This window comes from Eutrigla gurnardus (genome assembly GCF_963514095.1).
Source record: "Eutrigla gurnardus genome assembly, chromosome: 1".
NCBI classification, from domain to species: domain Eukaryota; kingdom Metazoa; phylum Chordata; class Actinopteri; order Perciformes; family Triglidae; genus Eutrigla; species Eutrigla gurnardus.
Window position 1 is genome coordinate 28,884,429 of NC_139915.1, and position 19,918 is coordinate 28,904,346.

General features: G+C 41.5%; 1 protein-coding gene across 4 annotated transcripts in view; it reads left to right on the forward strand.

Annotated features, from left to right (window-relative positions):
* Positions 1–471: 471 nt before the first annotated feature.
* Positions 472–19,918, forward strand: part of csnk1g1 (casein kinase 1, gamma 1) — a 31,065-nt gene continuing 11,618 nt past the window's right edge. For all 4 annotated transcript variants that reach the window (XM_084019697.1, XM_084019698.1, XM_084019699.1 and 1 more), the window contains exons 1-6: positions 472–658; positions 6,126–6,551; positions 7,429–7,469; positions 8,977–9,046; positions 17,728–17,879; positions 19,566–19,800. In XM_084019697.1, the coding sequence (XP_083875823.1) occupies positions 6,365–6,551; positions 7,429–7,469; positions 8,977–9,046; positions 17,728–17,879; positions 19,566–19,800 (685 nt within the window). In that variant the 5' untranslated portion in view covers positions 472–658; positions 6,126–6,364. The remainder of the gene's footprint in view (positions 659–6,125; positions 6,552–7,428; positions 7,470–8,976; positions 9,047–17,727; positions 17,880–19,565; positions 19,801–19,918) is intronic.

A 19,918-nucleotide genomic window follows, 5' to 3' on the forward strand; every position in this document is an offset into this window, starting at 1 on the left:
AGTACATGCTAATTAAACATCACCAACAAGGGGTTTGTATTTACACATTTCTCAAAATAAAAAATAAATATGCAGCAGAAGTACTGTTTTCTTATCAGACACTATGATTCCAAATGTAATATGATTTCCTTTTTAAATGTAATATTATATTTATTCCAAAGTATTGCTGTGAAGTTTCTATTTCACCATCATATAATTATACTTTGAACCTATTTTACTTTTATCTTACTATTTTATATATATATATATATATATATATATATATATATATATATATATATATATATATATATATATATATATATATATATATATATATATATATAATGTGTGTGTGTGTGTGGTGGTCCAGTTATTAATCAGACCCCGTATCAGTCCTGACCCGGACGTGTGCGCTGTCGAGCGGGCGGTGCCGTTTTTTTGTACATCCGGTGTGTGTTCGAACCTTTCCCGAGCAGCAGCAGCAGCAGCGGAGAATGGGGAGAGAGAGAGAGCTGCTAACGACGCTCCACTTGCTAGCGTGAAACATCAGTCACAACAAGTTAACAGCGAGAGAAAGAAAAACCCTCACGTTCAAGCTTCGGGCGGCCGTCTGGACGGCTTCTTTTTCGGGGCGTGACGAACAGCGAGCCGCTACAGCGGATCCATCACAGCGAAGGTGAGCCCCCTCACAGTTGTTGTTTGTTTGCGGGGTGAAACGTTTGACAGTAAGCTTTTTTTAGGGGGGGTGGGGGGGTAGCTAATATTTTTTGTTGCTAACGGAGCTAATTTCCTTGTTGCGCTCGGTCCAGCTGTCACCTAGCCATCAGTAGGTGCTAGCTTAGGCGTTAACGTCAACCAGCGAGTCCGGTTTCTGCTTTTGTTTGCTGTCTTGCTGTCCGCCAAACACATACATCGTGGGTTAGTGAAACACGTTGTGTGTGGCGGTTATTTTTGATAATTAAATCTGATAGCAGAGGCTGTAGGCTAACTAATGTTTGGCTAACGTTAGCTGTGGTTGGCAGGCTGGGGGAGCTAACTTGGCTAACGGTTAGTTTTAATCGACGTGACCGTCGCTAAACGTTGGGCTTTGTCCACGAAGCGTTGGCGTACTCGCTTCCTTGTTTTGATTCCGAGCTGCAGGGGCCCCGCTTACAAAAAAAAAGCATCGATCATCTTATATTAGCCTCGGCTGCCTCTACGAAACACTTCCTCTCTCCCAATCACACACACACACATGAAGTGTTATCACTGGCGCTCAGTGCAAGGTAACGGATGCAGAGACAGGATGGCACAGAGTATTAAAAAAATCAATTAACGTCAAAACATGGCCCCCTGTTCAGCCTGGTCACCGTGGGCAGAGTGGCGTCGAAGCTAACTGCTGCGAGTTATTTCTGATTTGTCAGATGTAGAGTATTTAAATGGCAACGTAAATGTGCACATTTTGTTTTTTTTCTTGTGGCCAAATATACGCATGAATACGGTACGAGCCAACACACTCCCCACCCTCCCCCCCTTTACTCAACTGCATAGGCTTATTACAGAATTAATAGAGTATTCAGTTACCCATAATCTAGTAAAATCATTGGTTTAGTGGCTTCATTTCCCACTCAATAACACAGTGCTTTCACGGAGCGATGCAAACCTCCTTCTGAAGTCATTTTTACTGACATTACCAGCTGGGCATTTGCCCAAATCTGCTATAAATTATTGTTGGCTTCCTTTTTTTTTTTTTTTTTAAGAGTCCCATTGAAGCAAAGGCTGGTATGAAGTGGTTTCTGTGTTGCAGTTCTTCAAAAAGTCACAATAAAGTTCTCTAAATGCCTGAACAAACTCACTGTTTACAGGCCGTCAATGTGAGGAAAAAAAGCCACATTTGAGTAAAAACGTATGCATTATATTGTGTATATATATTAATATTTTATGCTCAAAGGCTTAGGAGGAAATATTAGATCACCGTCATCAATGTGGGTGCACACAACAGCCGTGTGTATACATGTGTTGTTGTCTACGACTTGACGGAGAAGGACAACTGTGGATAATCTGAATTCCCACCAGTTATAGTTGATAAGAGCTGGCTTTAAGGAGAGAGAGGCAGCTGTTAGCTGGCACTGCCACAGTAGGAGTCTGCACTATTGGCAGACCCCCCTCTCAGGCTGATCTTTCCGCTGAAGGTTAATCACTCGACTCAGAGCCTTTATGTTTCTGTAAAAATGAAATAGATGTCAACAGATTAGTTGTTTTTTAATAGATGGCAGTCAGCTAGATATTTTGACAGCCAAATTTGTGAATCATTTTCTTCACATCTTTCAGTGTCTCCTTAATGTGTATCTGAAGGATGCACTCGAGTGAATAATGCTGGATTCTACATCAACTTTCCTGACAATGTTTAGTTTTTGATCACCAAAGGAACCCTTTTGCCACTTTTGCTCAGTCAGCCTTGCTGCGTTGGGCTTCGTGCCAGTGATTAGACAGTAAACAGTTGTGTTTATGTGCATGTTTTGAGTGACAGCATTGTGGAAACAATACTGTCATAATACCTTCGTTATACATTCCCATAATCCTGCTTCATCATTGCCAGTGAGCCTAGAAGCAGTTTAAATAGTCTGATGCATGTTTTGAGCTGAAAGAATATTGCTGATGTGACACAGATGTGAGATCAGCAGATATTATTGATTGCAGAGCGCACTGTCAGTAACATGACACATTTGGTCAGAATGAGTTTCAGTCAGAGGTGTACACAGCGGTTGCATATCCTCATGGTAGGAACAGGCAGTTTTACTGGGGCAGACTGATACGTGTGTGTATGCTCAATGCGGGGGCATTATCGCATGGATTTTCTTGCCCGCGGTGAGCTTACCTCATCAATTAAATGATTATGAGTGCAATTTTTCAGGAAGCAGAATGAGTCAGGAGAAGATTGTAAACCATTTCTTGCATTTAATGTAGAATGGGTTCATTAATCAATGCACATTGTGATGTTACTATACTTGAAGGCCAAGCCAGTCAAATGAAATGCCTTTATGCAAATTAGCACTTTATTCAAAAATCAAGCGCTGCCATCATAAATCTACACCACCATGAAAACAGGCCGCCACGTTTACCTCTCATCTGCCCCCTTCCAGCACAAACCCGACTCCGTTTCCACTTTAAACTCGACTACGACATTCAACTGAACATGACCTCAGCTTCTCTGCAACAGCCAACATTTTGAACGTTCTCTCACCTGGAGAAGTAGGGATGAAAATCAAGAATCGGTTCTCATTCAAGACCTTTTCTTTGTAGGGCGATTCCTGGTAGTAATGATGATGTCAATTCCTTTTTTTTTATTGCCTGCACATTCCTGACACAAGGTCATTTTAATGTAATATCTTGACTATATTACAAAGGACAGGGGTTGTTTAATAAATGCACAGATTTAATAGATAAAGGTAACGTGCCATATTTGATTTGGGCAGAAAATGGTTTAATAGGCTAAATCTGTAATGGGATTTGAATTGATAAAATAATTCCATGTCTTCTCCTTCAAAGAAATAAAAGTACTTTTATAGGATGCCAAAAGGTGTGAGTCCTCAAACATATCCCTGTTATGAGCAGACATGGCGCCTCCACGGGGATAAAAGGCCGGGATTCCCCACATTGCATTACGAAACGGAAGAAGCCATTTGTAGAGACCACAGAACGTTTAACAATTTGGTGGATTGCTTGTTCTTCTTTATTAATTAGGCGGTCGACTGATATGAGATTACACAGACTTGCCACATTACATTTATTTTGCATATCCTTTGTACACACGAGGTGAAGAGAATTACAGGGACAGTTAATAAAATATTGCAATTCACTACAACAACACCGTCGCTTATGTCTTAAAAACTATGTATTTGCACTCTTTAATGTGAATTTTTTTAGATTTACAAATGCATTAGTTGTTGTGTGATATTACCATGTATTTAACAATAAGCACACAACATGCATTTATCAATAACTAGAGGAAATTATACACTAGGTTGCAAATGTTTTGCCGCCATACATAGGCGAGTGTGAATCGAGTTCATGTCCCACTTTTTTTTTAATTGAATTTCCTCTCCTCATCCTCAGGTTAGGCATGTCTGAACATGTTTCGAGTGCAGTGGCTGTGGCGATCTAACTAGTATGACAAATGCATTAAAGACGCAAGGAAACGGTGTGTTCAGTTTTGTGATATTTATATAACGATGTTCTCAAAGTCTTAATTTAACCTTTTTTTTAAGAAGTAAAGCTTGCATATAATTTGCTTCAAATAAACTGGACTAAAACTGGAAGGGCTTTACTCGCTGCTTTCATGTCGATCTTGTGTGTTGCATTGCAAAATCTTCAACACTCGTGACAAAACAAAAGAAGATTTTTAAACAATATAGATTTTAGCGTCCCATTATTGTGGGAATTAACAGTTTTGAATCAATTGTTGCGCCTTAATTTACACCCAAAGGCACTTGAGTGGAAATACAAAAAATGAGCAACAATGTGACTCCTTTGTGTCTGCTGACCAGTTACATCAATCACGCCTCTCTTCCTTAAAATAGATGGCCACTAATTAAAATTAAACGTTACAGTCTCATTGTAGTCACAACGTGGACTAAGCCGGGAGTTCAACGCTGCGTTTAGCGGAATCACAAGGCCAGGTCTGAATCTGTAGTTTACTGCGAAGCCTGTTTATTATCCTGCGTTCACCGGGGAGGTTGTGTGTGAAAATGGTCGGCAATCAGGAGAAACACCTCGATGAGCTAATCTAAACACACGCGCACACACACACACGCACACACACACACACACACACACTGCATCGGAGCAGCCTCCAAATGATTATTTGCACAATGGAAACTGTTACAGCTCACCCATTTGTCGTTGCCGCAAACCTGTTTTATAGCTATGTTGTTCCGTTCCTGCTTTTATGTAATAGCAACAGCGCGCAGTTGCCCTTGAGAGCAAACTAGCTGTCTTTGATGCTGAGATCTGTGCAGGCAATACTGAGGATGAGTCATCCGGAAGCCCACACACAAATACTTTTCAGCAGCAGCCTTTCCATGCTCAGGAATTATAGAATTGTCATGAAAACATTGCTGGTTGTTTTGGGTTTTTTTTCACAGCAGAAAAAGTTGCTTTTTAGTGGGGAACGGTACTTTTTTTTAAATGCGTTTTTTGGGGGAGTGAATATTCGTTGGTAATCTGAGTTACAATCTACATTTTGTCTGCCGCTTGTTTCAGTAACACTAACTTGCTGCAGATGAGTTGCAGAATAGGAAGTCCCCCAAAGAAAAAAAAAATCGTATTTCTTAGTGATATATCATCAAACACGTTGTGTTTTCTAGTCACATAATTTAATATCTGCATACTTCTTTGGTTGAACCCCAAAATGATCCCGATGAAATCCGACCAGTCTCCATCAAGTTAAGCCACGGCGTCTTTGCGAGCAGACGTAGCTTTATATAATTGTTTACATAATATTCCCCGCTGACATTGTCTGCCAGGCTGTGTGTAGCTGTGGGTGGTGGGGACTCTCACATGCCTTCATCATCGTAAACTACGACTTAAGGTTTTTTTGTGTTGATGCTCAAACTGTTTCCTTGTGTTTTCTGTGACCACCGTGACTTGATGACTATCTCTTCAGCTCAGCAGAGCTGTTACAGTAAGCCAGGCCTGTCCTCATTCAGCACCGTCTGCTTGTAAACAGTCAGCGTCTCTGTGACTCATGGCCATGAAATATGAGTTAAACTCGGGGGTCTTAGAGTGAAGTTCCTCTTTGAAAACCCGATAATTTGTGATGACGAGAAGCTCCTTTTTCATCTTGTTTTCCACATATTAACAGTAGTGAAAATTGAATGACAAAGTCTTCCCATTTCCAAATTAATTTCCTATTTCTGTCGTGGAATTTGGACTTTTCTGATTTGAGTTTTGATGCTTTTAAGCTTAAGATATTTCTACAGTGTCAGCAGAAGAAACTCGCTGTAAAAGTTCAGCCTGCATCTTGTATTGTGTTCTTTAGTCCAGTTAGTTTGCAGGGTTTTATCATATTAACATGGAAGACGACTCTTTAGAACCACACTGCCACGCTCCATGTGTTGCTCTCCGTGAAAGGTTAATGTCTTTTCTCTTTGTGTGTGTTACAGGTCGTCCACCTTCTCCTTTCTGTGACAAATGTTGAGGCCAGAGAGCGTCCTGTCGAACAGCTGTTAGCGGTGAGGACGGGGGGGAGGAGTGTCGGTTAGCTCGGCCAGGTTTTATCTCATGAGAGTGACTGTGCCATCCAGGCACCGTCAGTGACCAGGGCTGTGGCTGTGGTGGGCCCGGCCCAGGAGGCCTTTTTGTACATCACTCCAGGCTCCCGCTGACCTGCGCTGCTCACACCATGGATCAACAGAGAGATAAATACGGCGAGCGGCCGGCCAGGAGCACTAAAGTTTCCCAGGGAAGCCGCAGCGGACACTCGTCCCGACCATCCGGCTCCTCGAGCTCCTCTGGGGTTCTCATGGTGGGGCCAAACTTCCGTGTGGGCAAGAAGATCGGCTGTGGAAACTTTGGTGAATTGAAGCTCGGTAAGTCTAAACCTCGTGTTGAATACGTCTACCTTCATGACTCAGGGTAGGCTAAAAACATCTCAACGTAACACAATTCCACAGCACTTTAAATTACAGCGTCAAAAATTACCTCTCCGTAAATTACATTAGCAATTTGATTTAATGGAATATCTTCAAATGCATCCCATCCCTAAAACGTATTATACTAATTTATAAAAGTATTGAAATTGTGATTGTTTTTCTATTAAACACCTTCTAGAACTAGAAAAACACCTTCGGCCTTTTCATTGCGGGAGTATTCCGCCGTTATTCCGCCCCGTCATCGGTCTAAACGCTCACCGAGGCGGAAAAGATGTGACATAGTGAAGACGCGTTACCAGGGCGACATGCTGCCGGTGGATTTAACGAGCTCAAAGCGCAGATCCGAAGAAGATAAAACGCCGGTAGTTGCTCGTACGAGGCCGCCGTTATAGCATAGACATGTTTATGATGTACAGAAACTTCGCTTGCTGTTGAGGAGTCGTGTAAATATGCAAGACAAGCAAAAGTTCACCTTTCGTAGTTATTTTGATGCATCGAGCTAATCACATTTACGACGCTCATTGAATACATCACACGGCCGCTAGTCCATAGACCGCTGCCGGCCATGTGACGTCTCAATCTTTCGGCAAAGCTTGGGTGCTGTCTAAACACCAGGGTGCTGTCTAAACGTCGGGGTGCTGTCCAAACGCCGGGGTGCTGTCTAAACGCAGACACCGTTCTATCTTAATGCTCCGGTTCGCGGCATATTTTGACCCGCCTTTCCACCATTACGGTGGAATCGTCTGTCTAAACGGGGCTATAAACTTAACTGTTGTACTTTATTTTCTAAAGCCATCTTTCTCGTCTTTTTCAGGTAAAAATCTCTACACCAACGAGTATGTAGCTATCAAACTGGTAAGTGCACTTTCCTTTCCTGCGTGGTTCCCTTCCTCTGCTGATATACGATTCCCTGGAAAGATTCTGGATAAAATGCAGTTACATAGAAGCATAATGAAGAACTTTATGCATATAAAATGTTACTGGAATTATGTAATGTCGGGAAGCAACTATAAAGCTTCAAGTTTTTCAGAAATCTGACTCTCGGCTTCTGCTCAGGTGTCCCAGTGAGGTGGTTGTTATACTGGTCTGTTCTGGTCTTACAGAGAAATGTGAATGAGGTGTGTCTCTCCAGTGGCTGCTGGTCTAGAAGTCGTGTTTCCTGACTCATGCTTTTGTTATAGTCCACTTGAGAGTAGTAAATACAGTATAACAACACAATAGTATTGCGTTTACTACGCCAAGTAGTTTTCAGTTGCTCACATTGTCGTGTGGTGTTCTGACACCGATGAAGTGAATTTATACAAAATGAGAAATGTTTCACTGAAATGTGTGTGAAGTTTCAAAACATCCGTGAACTAGGAAGACATTTTAGATTAGGGGGGTTACCCAGGTCAGTTTTATCAGGAAATGATCTACCAGGTGACTTTGACTGGATTATTGTTTATTATTTCACTTTTATGGTTCCCCACACAATAAATTAGGAAGTTTGAGTGTAACCTTTGTGAAGTTTGAGTTCAGAAGTAGCTTGGACAGAACCTGAAAACTGGAGACCGATTGTAATGTTTTAGGATGACTCAGTTAACGGAGGAGTCGACCTCCTCTAACAGATTTTGGGGAGGAGGACAAAGATGTTGCTGTGTCTTTTAATCGCAGGTGATTATCATCAATTACATGTTTGAGCTTTTTCGGTGGAAGAGTCGATGTTTGTGCAAAATAGACACTCAAATCCACATCTCACTGTGTTTTTGACGCTAATGATTAGGGGTGTTGGCTCCACCCCCGCCTACTTGTGAGTGTCCTAAGGAAGGAAAAAGAAAAGCACCTCATAGAACAGCGTAGTGTAGCTTACCAGTAGGAGCTTGCCCTGCAGCTGCACTTTTCCAAACATCATGGCCACTACCGGAGTCGATATGCCAGAGGAACAGAACTGGAAAAACCTCCCTGAAGTCAGTTTGTTGGCTGTAGAATATACACCGAAGGCTCTTCTCTGATGGAAAAATAGTTTTTACTCTTCTCCTGACACGCTTCGTGAGACTTTGATTGACAGATGGTTCACCCAATCACCCGCCAATTATTGTCTCAAAGTGCCAGCCCTCTCCCAAACAGTTTGCAGTGACGGCTTCTCAGATGGTTCTGTGTAACAAACCATCTGGCGGGTCAGCTATAGCGTCAGCGCTGATAGGAAAAGGTTAAATTGATAATTACATTGTGATGTTGATATCAAATTTCATTGTTAGCATGTTTGAATGTGCGCAATTAGTCATCAAAAATGTTTTTCAGGTTTTCATAGTATATCAGTTTTTTCCCACTGTTTTATTCTTGTCATTAACTGAGTTGTGGTTTGGATGTGTCCGTTGTGCAGGAACCAGTGAAGTCGAGGGCGCCACAGTTGCATTTAGAGTACCGGTTCTACAAAACACTGGGAACTACAGGTAAGGTCACGCATGGTGTTTGCTGTTCCTCCTGGTGTGTCTGTGTGACGATGATTTGACTGTTTTGGAAGATCAGCCCAGAAGATTGCATCATTTCCACAACAAGTGATTACTCCGCTCGGCTTACGTATTGATCTTAAGCCGGGTCGGCAAACATATTTTAATTTCCAGGACTTTGTGTGCATGGTGCGAATGACTACATGCATGGAGAGCGCGATGACTTTGCTTGTAACCTTTAGCAATATGAAAGGTGTTGACATAATGCGTTTTTATACACCCACAAAACCGATGCAGCAGCTGATGCTTTTGTTTATCCACTGAAAGACTTCCTTGTTGTTATCTCAGAAGAATATGCAGGAGGTGTTGCACGCCATATTTCAGGGTTTATCTGCTCTTCGGTGCTGTATGACTGCCATGTTAGTTGTGTTCTTGCCGGGCTACACTTATCGTCCAATGTCCACTTGTGATTATGATGACTCCAAACATCTTCTGTATTATTCAGTGTGTCTCCCTGGCTCAGTGTGGATCTGCATGGGACTAGTCTGGGTGTGTTGGAACATGCTTCTATGTACATAGTGAATAACAAAGTAGCTTTTCAAGTATAGGCAAGTCGTTTCTTTTCATCTTGCAGTCATTATTGGACACTTGGTGGCAGTGGAAAGAGGCTTTGAACACAACACTGACATATTATCACCTAATACATACAATGAACTCGCGAGCAAAACGTTGCTTATTTTCACATCCAGCAGTTGATATGATCAGTTATGTAGTCGTGTTTCTGGACACCTGGTGAATGTGTGTCTTCGTTTAGCTCTCTTTTTGGTCGCCACCACCTTGTACTAAATAATCTGCATCACCAGCTAGTTTTTGCCGGAACTATGAATCCAGAGGAATTAATCTCCGGATGTCACAACTGCACATTTCCTCTATCAACTCAAAATGTATTAAAAAAAGATCAATGTACTTACTTCTGCAATTCACAGCTGGTTTTTTTAATCTAATTCTAGTTCTAGTTCAACTCGTATTTGTTGTTGTTTAACCTTTCAAAAATATTTTTTGTGATTTAAAAAAAAAAAAAAATGAGTTGAAGCTTCAAAGGGAGTCATGCACCTGCATTAATGGAGCAGGCTAGCAGCATTCTAACGGCAACATACATTACATTTAATTAACCGCAATTACAAAATATTTTTCCCCCAATTTGAGGGTGATAATGACTTTAAATATGACAGCAATCAAAGCTTCTTTCGAAACACTCAATATAAGCTTTGAATGTAAAGAATTGACACAAGCGAGTCGCCCTCCAATCGGAAGATCAGCGGGTGAAAGCTGTGCCATCGTCTTGTGAACGTGTTGGATAAGTCTAAAGGATAAAGATAAGTCCTGATGGTCAGGTGTGCATGCCAGCCTCTGCCATCAGTGTATGAATATGTGCATGAATGGGTGAATATGACATGTGCAGCACAGATGGTGAAAAGGTGATTTCCGTGTTGTCTTGTTAAAACATCTGCTTCCACCTGAGCTGCTGTCACTGCTAGGGCCGGGTATTGTTTGACTGTTTTTAATACCAATTTCTTTGAATTCGGTGGTCAAACCTCAAAGCCACTGTGCCACAAAGATTTCATATGCTCATCATGAGAATTTCACACAACTATCTAGTAGCATTAAGCAGACATGAACGTTAACTGCAACTTGACTGCTTGGCAGAGGAACATACCCACAGGGTGGTAATTGCAGCTTTTATTTTCCCTTTCTTCACACATAATGGCAAATGATAGCAGTTTCCCTCTTACTGCCTTTTTCCCAGATCCTCATACTATCGTTATTTTCCCCTTTTTTCACGTTTTTATTCTGTGTTCATTATGAACAACAATGCAATAATTATCTTCCCTTAACTCTGATCCACTGACTTATCAGTTTGCCATAAAAGATTAGTCGAGATCTGTTGACGCATCCCTGTTACAGCAACCACTGACAAGGATCTCGAGGATTAAATGACTACCAGAGAGAAATAAATTAAGTGCACACTTTTATAGTCTTGGTACAAGAGGAAATGGGTGGGAAAGCTAGAAACAATGGAACAATGGAAAATCTTTTTTAATAGTTGTCCGTTGCCCTTCTGGTGAAATGGTTGAAATAATAATGTATGCATTGTAACGGTGGTCACACGAATACACCTAAACCGGAGCTGGAGCTCGTGAATTTATCATTTATTATGCTTTTTCCCGGTTAAATCAGTGTTGCCGTTTAGGGACGGTCACAGTTTGGCATGGAAAATAAAAGCCACATTATTGTGATGTGTGGTCCGAGCCTTTTGATGTGCTTTTTTGGAGCTCTACATGCATATATGATAACCAGACTGGGAATATAATGGCTATTGTTTTGCAAAGCCAAGGGCTGGAAAAGGCCAACTGTGCGGAAACTCATTAAATATTTAGAGAGTGGGTCTGCCTCTCTTAGTACTAACCTGCCTCTGTCCTCTCCTCCAGATGGGATAACGTGACCTCATTTCTTCTTGGCTCTGTGCTGTGCCACATTCTCCTCGGCCGATGTGGTTGTCACAGTGTCGGTGCGACAGGCTCGTTGTGAATGAATGTGGTCTGACTCAGATGCTCAAAGCAGGTGCTGTATCCAGTGCATAACCAACTGTCACTGGATATTAATGAGGATGCTTCAATTAGGAATGAAGCAGCTCTTTGCTATGATATTGTTATGCAGGAATGTTTTATCAGGGCAGTCAATAACGGTTTCCATCGCTTCTCTGGTTTTAACAAGACAGCAGGCCGTAAGCCATTAGTGTGTGGAGGACAAGACGGTTTTTTGGAGATCAAGAGGGTTTGTTCAAGGACACTATTGAGCTTTTAAAGGCATCGGCTGTCAGACCTTATCATGAAACACGACACCAGCTCTGTGACCATTGCAATCCTGAGAAGTAAACATTCCCCACAATGACACAGCTTACTAGATTTTACAAACATTGACACTAGAACGTCTCTCAGAGTTTTGCTTGAAAAAATAGGGTATGATGGGAAATTAAGGAGCAGTGATTTAGTACAAGGGTGCTCAGCCTTTTTGCTACTTAATGCCCACTTTGGATTGTTAAAAATGTCCTCGACCACCTTTTCCAAATAAATGAGAAAAAATCACAACGTGACAAAAAGAAGGGAGAAAAATGAACAGAGCTGTAACTGTACGGTATGCGACTGTCTGCCGTTATGACAAAAATAAATATTCTGCTTACACTCACCCTCCACTGCCTGCCATTATGAATCCAGATTTAATGTATTCAGGGTCATATTTCCTCACTACACGCATTGGAGCTTTTAATGGTGCAGCGTTGTCTCCCACACTTTTTTTGTTTCAAAAAAACGATCCATTTTGTGTCACCGCATCCGAAGGGACGTTAACTAGCTCACCTGATGACGTGTGACTGATGTGGAGATTTTCCAACATAGCTGGTCATTACATTTATGCTTTTTTATGAATAACTGGCAGCAAGCAGCTGACTGTGCAAACAGCAGAAAACAGTGCAGACAAATGGCAACAGTGCTGACGAAGCTTAACGGTGTTGGAGGAACCTGCAGGTGGCTGCGCTCTGCTGAGGACGCCATTACTCCACTATGTCTTTACTTTGCAAATAGTTGTGTGCTCTATTAATGCTCTGACTTTCTCTGTGTCGCACCTTCATAGAATACAGCTACAGTCTGTCTGTCAGAAAGTTGAGTGTGCAATCAAACGTGGATCTCACAGTGCAGAAGCCGTTTTTTTCCCACAAGAGGCATTTAATTTTCTGCAGAGCATCTGCTGAACCAACTTGGGTTTCCCCCTGACCTTATTCTACGTCTCCACATCCGTTACAGGACTTTAGCACACACACCTGTCATAAATGTGCACAGCAAAAATCCAGCCAATCTCTAAACTGCTTTTGCTGTTGTGAGGGGCTGAAGATTATCCCAGTTTAGAGTCACGAATTCACCTAACATGCATTTCTTTGTACTGTGGGAGGAAACCCACACAGGCACGAGGAGAACATGCAAACTCCACATAGACGGACACCACACAGCAATCGCAACATCACTTCTGTAATGGTTACTTCCATTATTTAAAAAAAAAAAAAAAAAAAAACCTCACTTCATGGTGTGAACATGCATGGGAAATCACCTTTTGTTTTGTCACCTTTTGTGAGGTGGCATGGCGTTGCACTGCTATTTAGCATCTCATAATACACTGGGGCTGCAAACGACACATTTTCTATTGCTTAATCTGTCAACTATTTTACCGATTAGTTGATGAATAAATTATAAATTTTCCTCCCCCCAAAAAATGTATTGTATGCCGAGTATACTGTATGCCATGGCATTGTATAATGCAGCACAAAATGCAGCACAAAAAAAGGGAAATATGCTACCTCCTAAATCTTAAATTAAGATTCACTGGAGAATCCAAATAATGCTCCCCATAGTCTTACACTAAAGTTGTAGTACATGTAGATGAATGGTGTCCAGTCTCCCTCCATGTCACAGCCACGGAGCCCCCCCCAGCTCAGATCACTCCTGCAGCGTCCGGGCTTTTGCCGGCTGCCACCTTTGCCGGTGTTTTGGCCTCAACACAAGCTTAGCTCCGGTGTTTTCCAAACAGGTGAGGTGGGGGGAGCTCCTTGTGCTGCAGCATGGAGGGAGACCCGGTGCCGTTCCTCTGCTACTAGGCTTCTGTGCATTTGTGTGCAGGGAGATTTGGGCAAGAGCCTGTCCGTTAGGCTCAGAACCAGTCATATATTTATTCATTACATTCTCGTTTTTGTTGCAGCCAGCATCTCTATTAGATGACAGTTGTGCATATGAAAAAAAAATCTGAGATTCTTAAAAGTTTTATCGTTTCCAGAGAGGAAAATGAACTTTGTTGTACCCAGTCTGCTGCTCTGCTCAACCACTAATGCATACTCGGTCAGTGTAGATATTTTGTTCCAGCTGCTGCCTTTGTTTGTCTGTGCCACATGCCGTTTACTTTATAGCACAGCAGAAATGTCTTGGAGACCAAGACAGAGCTACACCCAGGAATAGTTCTCATTATTTTTAAGCAAATTGGATGGGAGAAGTCAAAAGTGGTACCTACAAAAGTGGTAGCTTTCGTCAAAGTTTGAGTCTTCATGTACAATTAGATGATACTTTGCAGTTCGGGACACACAGAGGAGCGTTCTGCTGTAGATAATGATGGCTCTGTGATCCCTGGTTTCCCTTTGATAAGTAAGAAGCTTGAATAACCTTGCTTTCAATTCAACAACCGTTTATCCACTTATTTACAGCACATCTCCAATCTGACACATTTTGAGGCCTCCCACAGGCACCCGGGGTTTCAAGGCACTCATTCCTATGGTACAATTAGCAACCCACAGAACTGCATAATGGTGTCCAGAAACACAAGATGGAGCGCAGCGTGACTCCTACATGCCCATATGGTAGCTGACAGCATCCACGCCACCGTTCATGCTGCAGTGGATTTCCTATTACCGGGGTTGTGAGTCAAACGTCTTCAGTAGCGGTATTCAGTATAAATATGTAAATGCACTACATCGGGATTATTATTTAGCTTTCTGATCGTTCGGCTCTGCTGAAATGAGCAAAGTGATGTTTCTAATGGCAATTTACACCCTTCACTAATCACTATTGTTTTGAACTAATTTCTTGGAGCTCTTACCAATAAATTGTGAGCCTGTCCAACATGTTCGTGTGTGTGTGTGTGTGTGTGTGTGTGTGTGTGTGTGTGTGTGTGTGTGTGTGTGTGTGTGTGTGTGTGTGTGTGTGTGTGTGTGTGTGTGTGTGTGTGTGTGTGTGTGTGTGTGTGTGTGTGTGTGTGTGTGTGTGTGTGTGTGTGTGTGTGTGTGTGTGTGTGTGTGTGTGTGTGTGTGTGTGTGTGTGTGTGTGTGTGTGTGTGTGTGTGTGTGTGTGTGTGTGTGTGTGTGTGTGTGTGTGTGTGTGTGTGTGTGTGTGTGTGTGTGTGTGTGTGTGTGTGTGTGTGTGTGTGTGTGTGTGTGTGTGTGTGTGTGTGTGTGTGTGTGTGTGTGGGGCAACACATCTTCAAACCTCTATGAGGCTGAGATATAGTTAATGTGTTAAATCTACCAGCTCTAGGCCCTTAAAAGGAATTTTTAGTCTTAAAGCTGCTCTGATTAATGTATGTTGACTTTAACGTATTTGGTTCCGTAAGCTACTTACTAGGACTGCAAACAATGATTTGTTTTATCAATTAATGTAACGATTAGTCAGTTTATCTAATGGCTAATTTATCCATATTCCTACGATTTCTTTCTTTTAAATCCTGATTGATATAAAAATGTATTTACCCCAAATAAATACAAAATAATGTTTCAATATTGTATTCTATAATTGTCTCTTAAAAGCAAGTAAACGTACTGTATGTTAATAGAGCCTATTTGTCAGATGCCAGAGAAGAAAAATGCTGAACTTCAAATTCAAAAGGGCTGCTGTGACGCATTCATTAAATCACTTTCATAGCGAGCCTTTCCCTGACCTGGACATCAGTATTTTCTACTGAAGTACTTGACTTCATACTTGTATTTTATTCATGTGATGACAGAAATGTTTTCAACACTGTAGTAATATGCACCCAAGATCATCAGTGACAAATTAATTATTTCCTTTCCCCTCACTGATGCAAACATATAAGTGATTTACAGATTAAAAAAGTCGAAATGTACAGTCTATGACGTTACTTAAAGCTGTTCTCTTACTCTTAGATATTTTACATTTACTTTAACTGCTTTCTAACGACTGACAATGTAAGATGACGTGTAACGTTACGTTACCATAACTTCAGCGGTGCAGAAATAAAGAGAACTTAAGAACATTAAGAAAATCAAGTGGCTACTGGGCTTGGGTGGTATTCTGCAATTACCAGGTACCAGGGTATATTTAGAAATCCTGAGGGTGTGATTTGCAATACAGTCATGAATACAGATGATTTGCTTTATATAATGCTGTATTTATATGATCTATTATGGTGCACAGGATGTGACGTGAGAGGACTTATTCCACGCTGACTTTAACATCGGTTCAGCATTCTGGTGATAGAATGTTTAAAGTTTGGTTGGAGTCGGTGGGCCAAGGTTCATTAAACATCGGCTACAGTCTGTATTTTCCTTTGTTCTATTTTCAATCCCTGATCGCAGTTTAACTAAATAACTTCATGTTTCTCACCTTTTATTAAACGGTCAGGCGTGTGTGTGATTGACAGCCAAAGCATTTCTAGGCAAACGATCAGCAACAGGTTTGACTGAACCGAAACGAGGATTGGTCCAAAACTTTTAATTCTCTTTTTTTAATTACTTGTTTTTGTCAAAATCATCATTAATATAGGCTACTTAAATCTGACGTTTATTAAAAAAAAAAAAAGACAAACCGTGGGGTAGCAAAGTTCAACTTTGCTCCATCTAATCTCTCCAAGATTGTTTTCTTCTTTCCATTTTGCAATCTTCTATCTCTATCCTCGACGTTAAAGGACTTGCTTTCGGATCGGGGACATGGAAAGCAATCAGGACGTCCCTACTTCTTTTAACTTCCACGCAATTATAATATTTGGAAGGACTGAGCACAGCTTAAGCAGACTGATAAAGCAAGGTCTGCGTGATTGAAGCGCCAGCGTTTCTTTTGAAGTTTCTCGAGGAGACCTTTTTTTAATAGGACTGTGACTAGCAGTAAGCAGGGCCAAACTTTGAATCGTGCTTCCCCCGAAGGCAATTAACAGTTTGACCTGATTTCCTGTTCTTTGAAACTTCGGTTCAGGATGTGGTCAGGAAGACAACAACGAATACAGATATCCCCCATCACAAATTATTACAAATTAATGGGAGTTGCATGTGCATAAAACTTGAAATCCTGCAAAACATTAGATTAGATTAATTAGAATTCGACATTAATAGTCCACACCCTTTACGTTACAACTTTTCTAGAAGTTTAACAGTACAAGACGCCTTTATTTCCAGATTGCCTGCATTACAAACAACCCACACGACGGAGTACAAGGGTCAGAGCGCTGGCCCCGCCATTATTACTGTTGCACTGGACTGACCGCCTAAACGGCACTGTGACAAGAAGTAAAATAACAACCGAGGTGACGGATGGAAGGGATTTTTTGGAGCCATTAGAGCGAGTAGAGCAGAGAGGATATGATTCACTTGGGAGGAGGTGATATGAAGTAGTGCCTGCAGCAGAGGAGTGCCAGGCACTGCGCTGTATTTTACTTTAGGGTTAATGTTTACCTAGCAGCTTTCCCGGCTCACTGTCCTCAGTGACCTTGTGCTGCCCCTCCTCCTATCTGACCCACTTGAGGCCTCTTATGGTTCACCTTGGACCCAACTTAGAAATATCATTAGTCAAAGGAGACAGGAATAATAAACACTTCTATCCTAACTCTGAATTCCCACACGTGCATGCATAACTGAAAAACACTTAAAGGCATTATCTACTGTTTTATCATCAAGTATATGCTTTTCTATTTTTCTGTCTGAGCTGTTAACCATGATCTTGCATTTCATGGATGGACTTGCAAACACATAAACAATAAAGACTTAAGATTACTAAGGTGTTTACTAAGGATTACGACATAGTGCAGCTGTTTCCTCTAGTCTGAGATTTCTGTCTCTTAAGTCCACTGTCTTTGTGTTTCAGCTGAAGGCGTGCCCCAGGTGTTTTACTTCGGGCCCTGCGGGAAATACAACGCCATGGTTCTGGAGCTGCTGGGCCCGAGTCTAGAGGACCTCTTTGACCTCTGCGACAGGACCTTTTCACTGAAGACCGTCTTGATGATAGCCATTCAGCTGGTGAGTTCAAAGCGTTTTATGACACAATAGAGTATGAAACTCCACACTTCCTGCATGTGTTTGATAATAAAAAGCCTTCCAGGGTTTTTAAAGGGATTCTTCTCCCTGAAGCACTGGATGGGTTTTAATGTGGAACAGATGGAGGAAATTTGACAAAAAAATTGTAACACATGGTCTACTGTTCAATCATTGCTTGGCATTTTAAGCTCATTTACGATGTAGATTTATTGTTTAACATATGTCCCGTAAACCCTTGTGCAAAACATTGTACTATATTAAATAAACTGCTTATATGGGTGATTTACAGTGCTTGGGTTCATTCAGCCCAACAAATTATGCATTATTTTATTCCTGCCTACAGAGGCGCATGGAGCAGGTGGGGCTCCAGTGCAAACTCTGCAAATTAGCAATCTGCCAGTATACACGCACTATTGGTCCGAGTCAGGTAGGCTTTCAAAAAGAGCAAAGCCATCACTGAGTCTCATTAGGTTTGAGCAGCGCAGAGGTTTTACCCCGTCTTTTAGCTTTTAGGCGCCTCAGACATCTCAAAATTTCTAGCATTTCATTTTGTCAGCACAAAATGTGCAGTGCTCTTGTAATGCGGATAGCCCCTGCAAATTTGTAAGGAAACCTACAAAACAAGCACGATGTTGCAGAACGGAGAGTTGCTAAAGCCTGCATCCCGGCCAAACTCCCCCCCCTGGTTTATCACGTAGGTCTTCCTCTGGCACAAGTGAGTGATTCCACAACAAGTCCTGTGAGCTTGTTCTCCCACACAAGGTTATTTTTCTCTGGTCCGGTTAAAGAAAAGAGTGTTTCAGGGTATCGGGATCCCTCAAGATCAAACCCAAGTGAAGGATCTCCTCACTTATTTTCCCTTTGTGTTGGGAAGAGCCGTTCTGACAAAACTCTTTCTTTCAAAGGTGACTGCCACGAGCTCTTGGTTGAGATTTATATCCATAAACACTTTGTCGTTCCGATCCTAATCACTGGTGCTTTTGTCCTCCTAAGTCCCAGCAGGATGGTTTTGCATCTCAGTAAGAGGCTTGAATTTCTGGCTCGACATCAACGGCAGCTTTTGTTGTGAGAACGTAATGGATCACTGTGGTAGCGCTGCAGCGTAGTGCTTAAGCTGATAGTGAATTAATCAGTGGTCAATCAGCATCAATTGTTTTATAATTGATTCAGGTAGAAATACTAAAGCAGTTCAACCTAACCCTAAACCTTTGTTATGGACTGAAAGGTTCAACTCTAGTTGCATTAATCAATAATAAAAAACATCATTAGATAATTATGATCTTATAGAAATAATTGATTCTCTGGTCGGGTTTGTGTTTTTGGTCGTATGATTCATGTTTTAAGCCTGTCATTACGCCTTTTTAAAGGGCCTCTCTGGCATGTTGCACTTCCATCGACTTGTAGGAGACAAAGAACTATCAAAACATTTTTTGCAGATATTACTTTTATTTATTGTATGGTTGAAACACTGGATCCTACATTTCCCATCATACAACTCGGTTACATCTTTCATTAGACTTTCAAACTCGATGACTTACCTAAACTGTAGTTTTTTGAGTAAATTGTGAGAACTCGATTCCTGCTTTGCTGACTTCATGGCCTGGTTTTGAATATATGAGGGTTTTTTTTTTTGTTTTTCACTGACTCGGCTGTATTCTTTCTCCTCAGATTTCTCGAATGGAGTATGTGCACTCTAAAAACCTCATCTATAGAGACGTGAAACCTGAAAACTTTCTCATCGGACGGCAAGGGAATAAAAAGGAACACATCATCCACATCATTGACTTTGGTCTGGCCAAAGAGTACATCGACCCCGAGACCAAAAAACACATTCCATACAGGGAGCATAAGAGCTTGACTGGCACTGCCCGGTATATGTCCATCAATACACATTTAGGCAAAGGTGAGATTAGTTTCAACGCTCCGTTTTTGTCTTTGCTTCTGTCGTGTTGTTCTGACATGTTTATTATTATGTAATGTGGTGCTTTAATCGTGGAAGTTTTCTCACTGAAATGTCATTA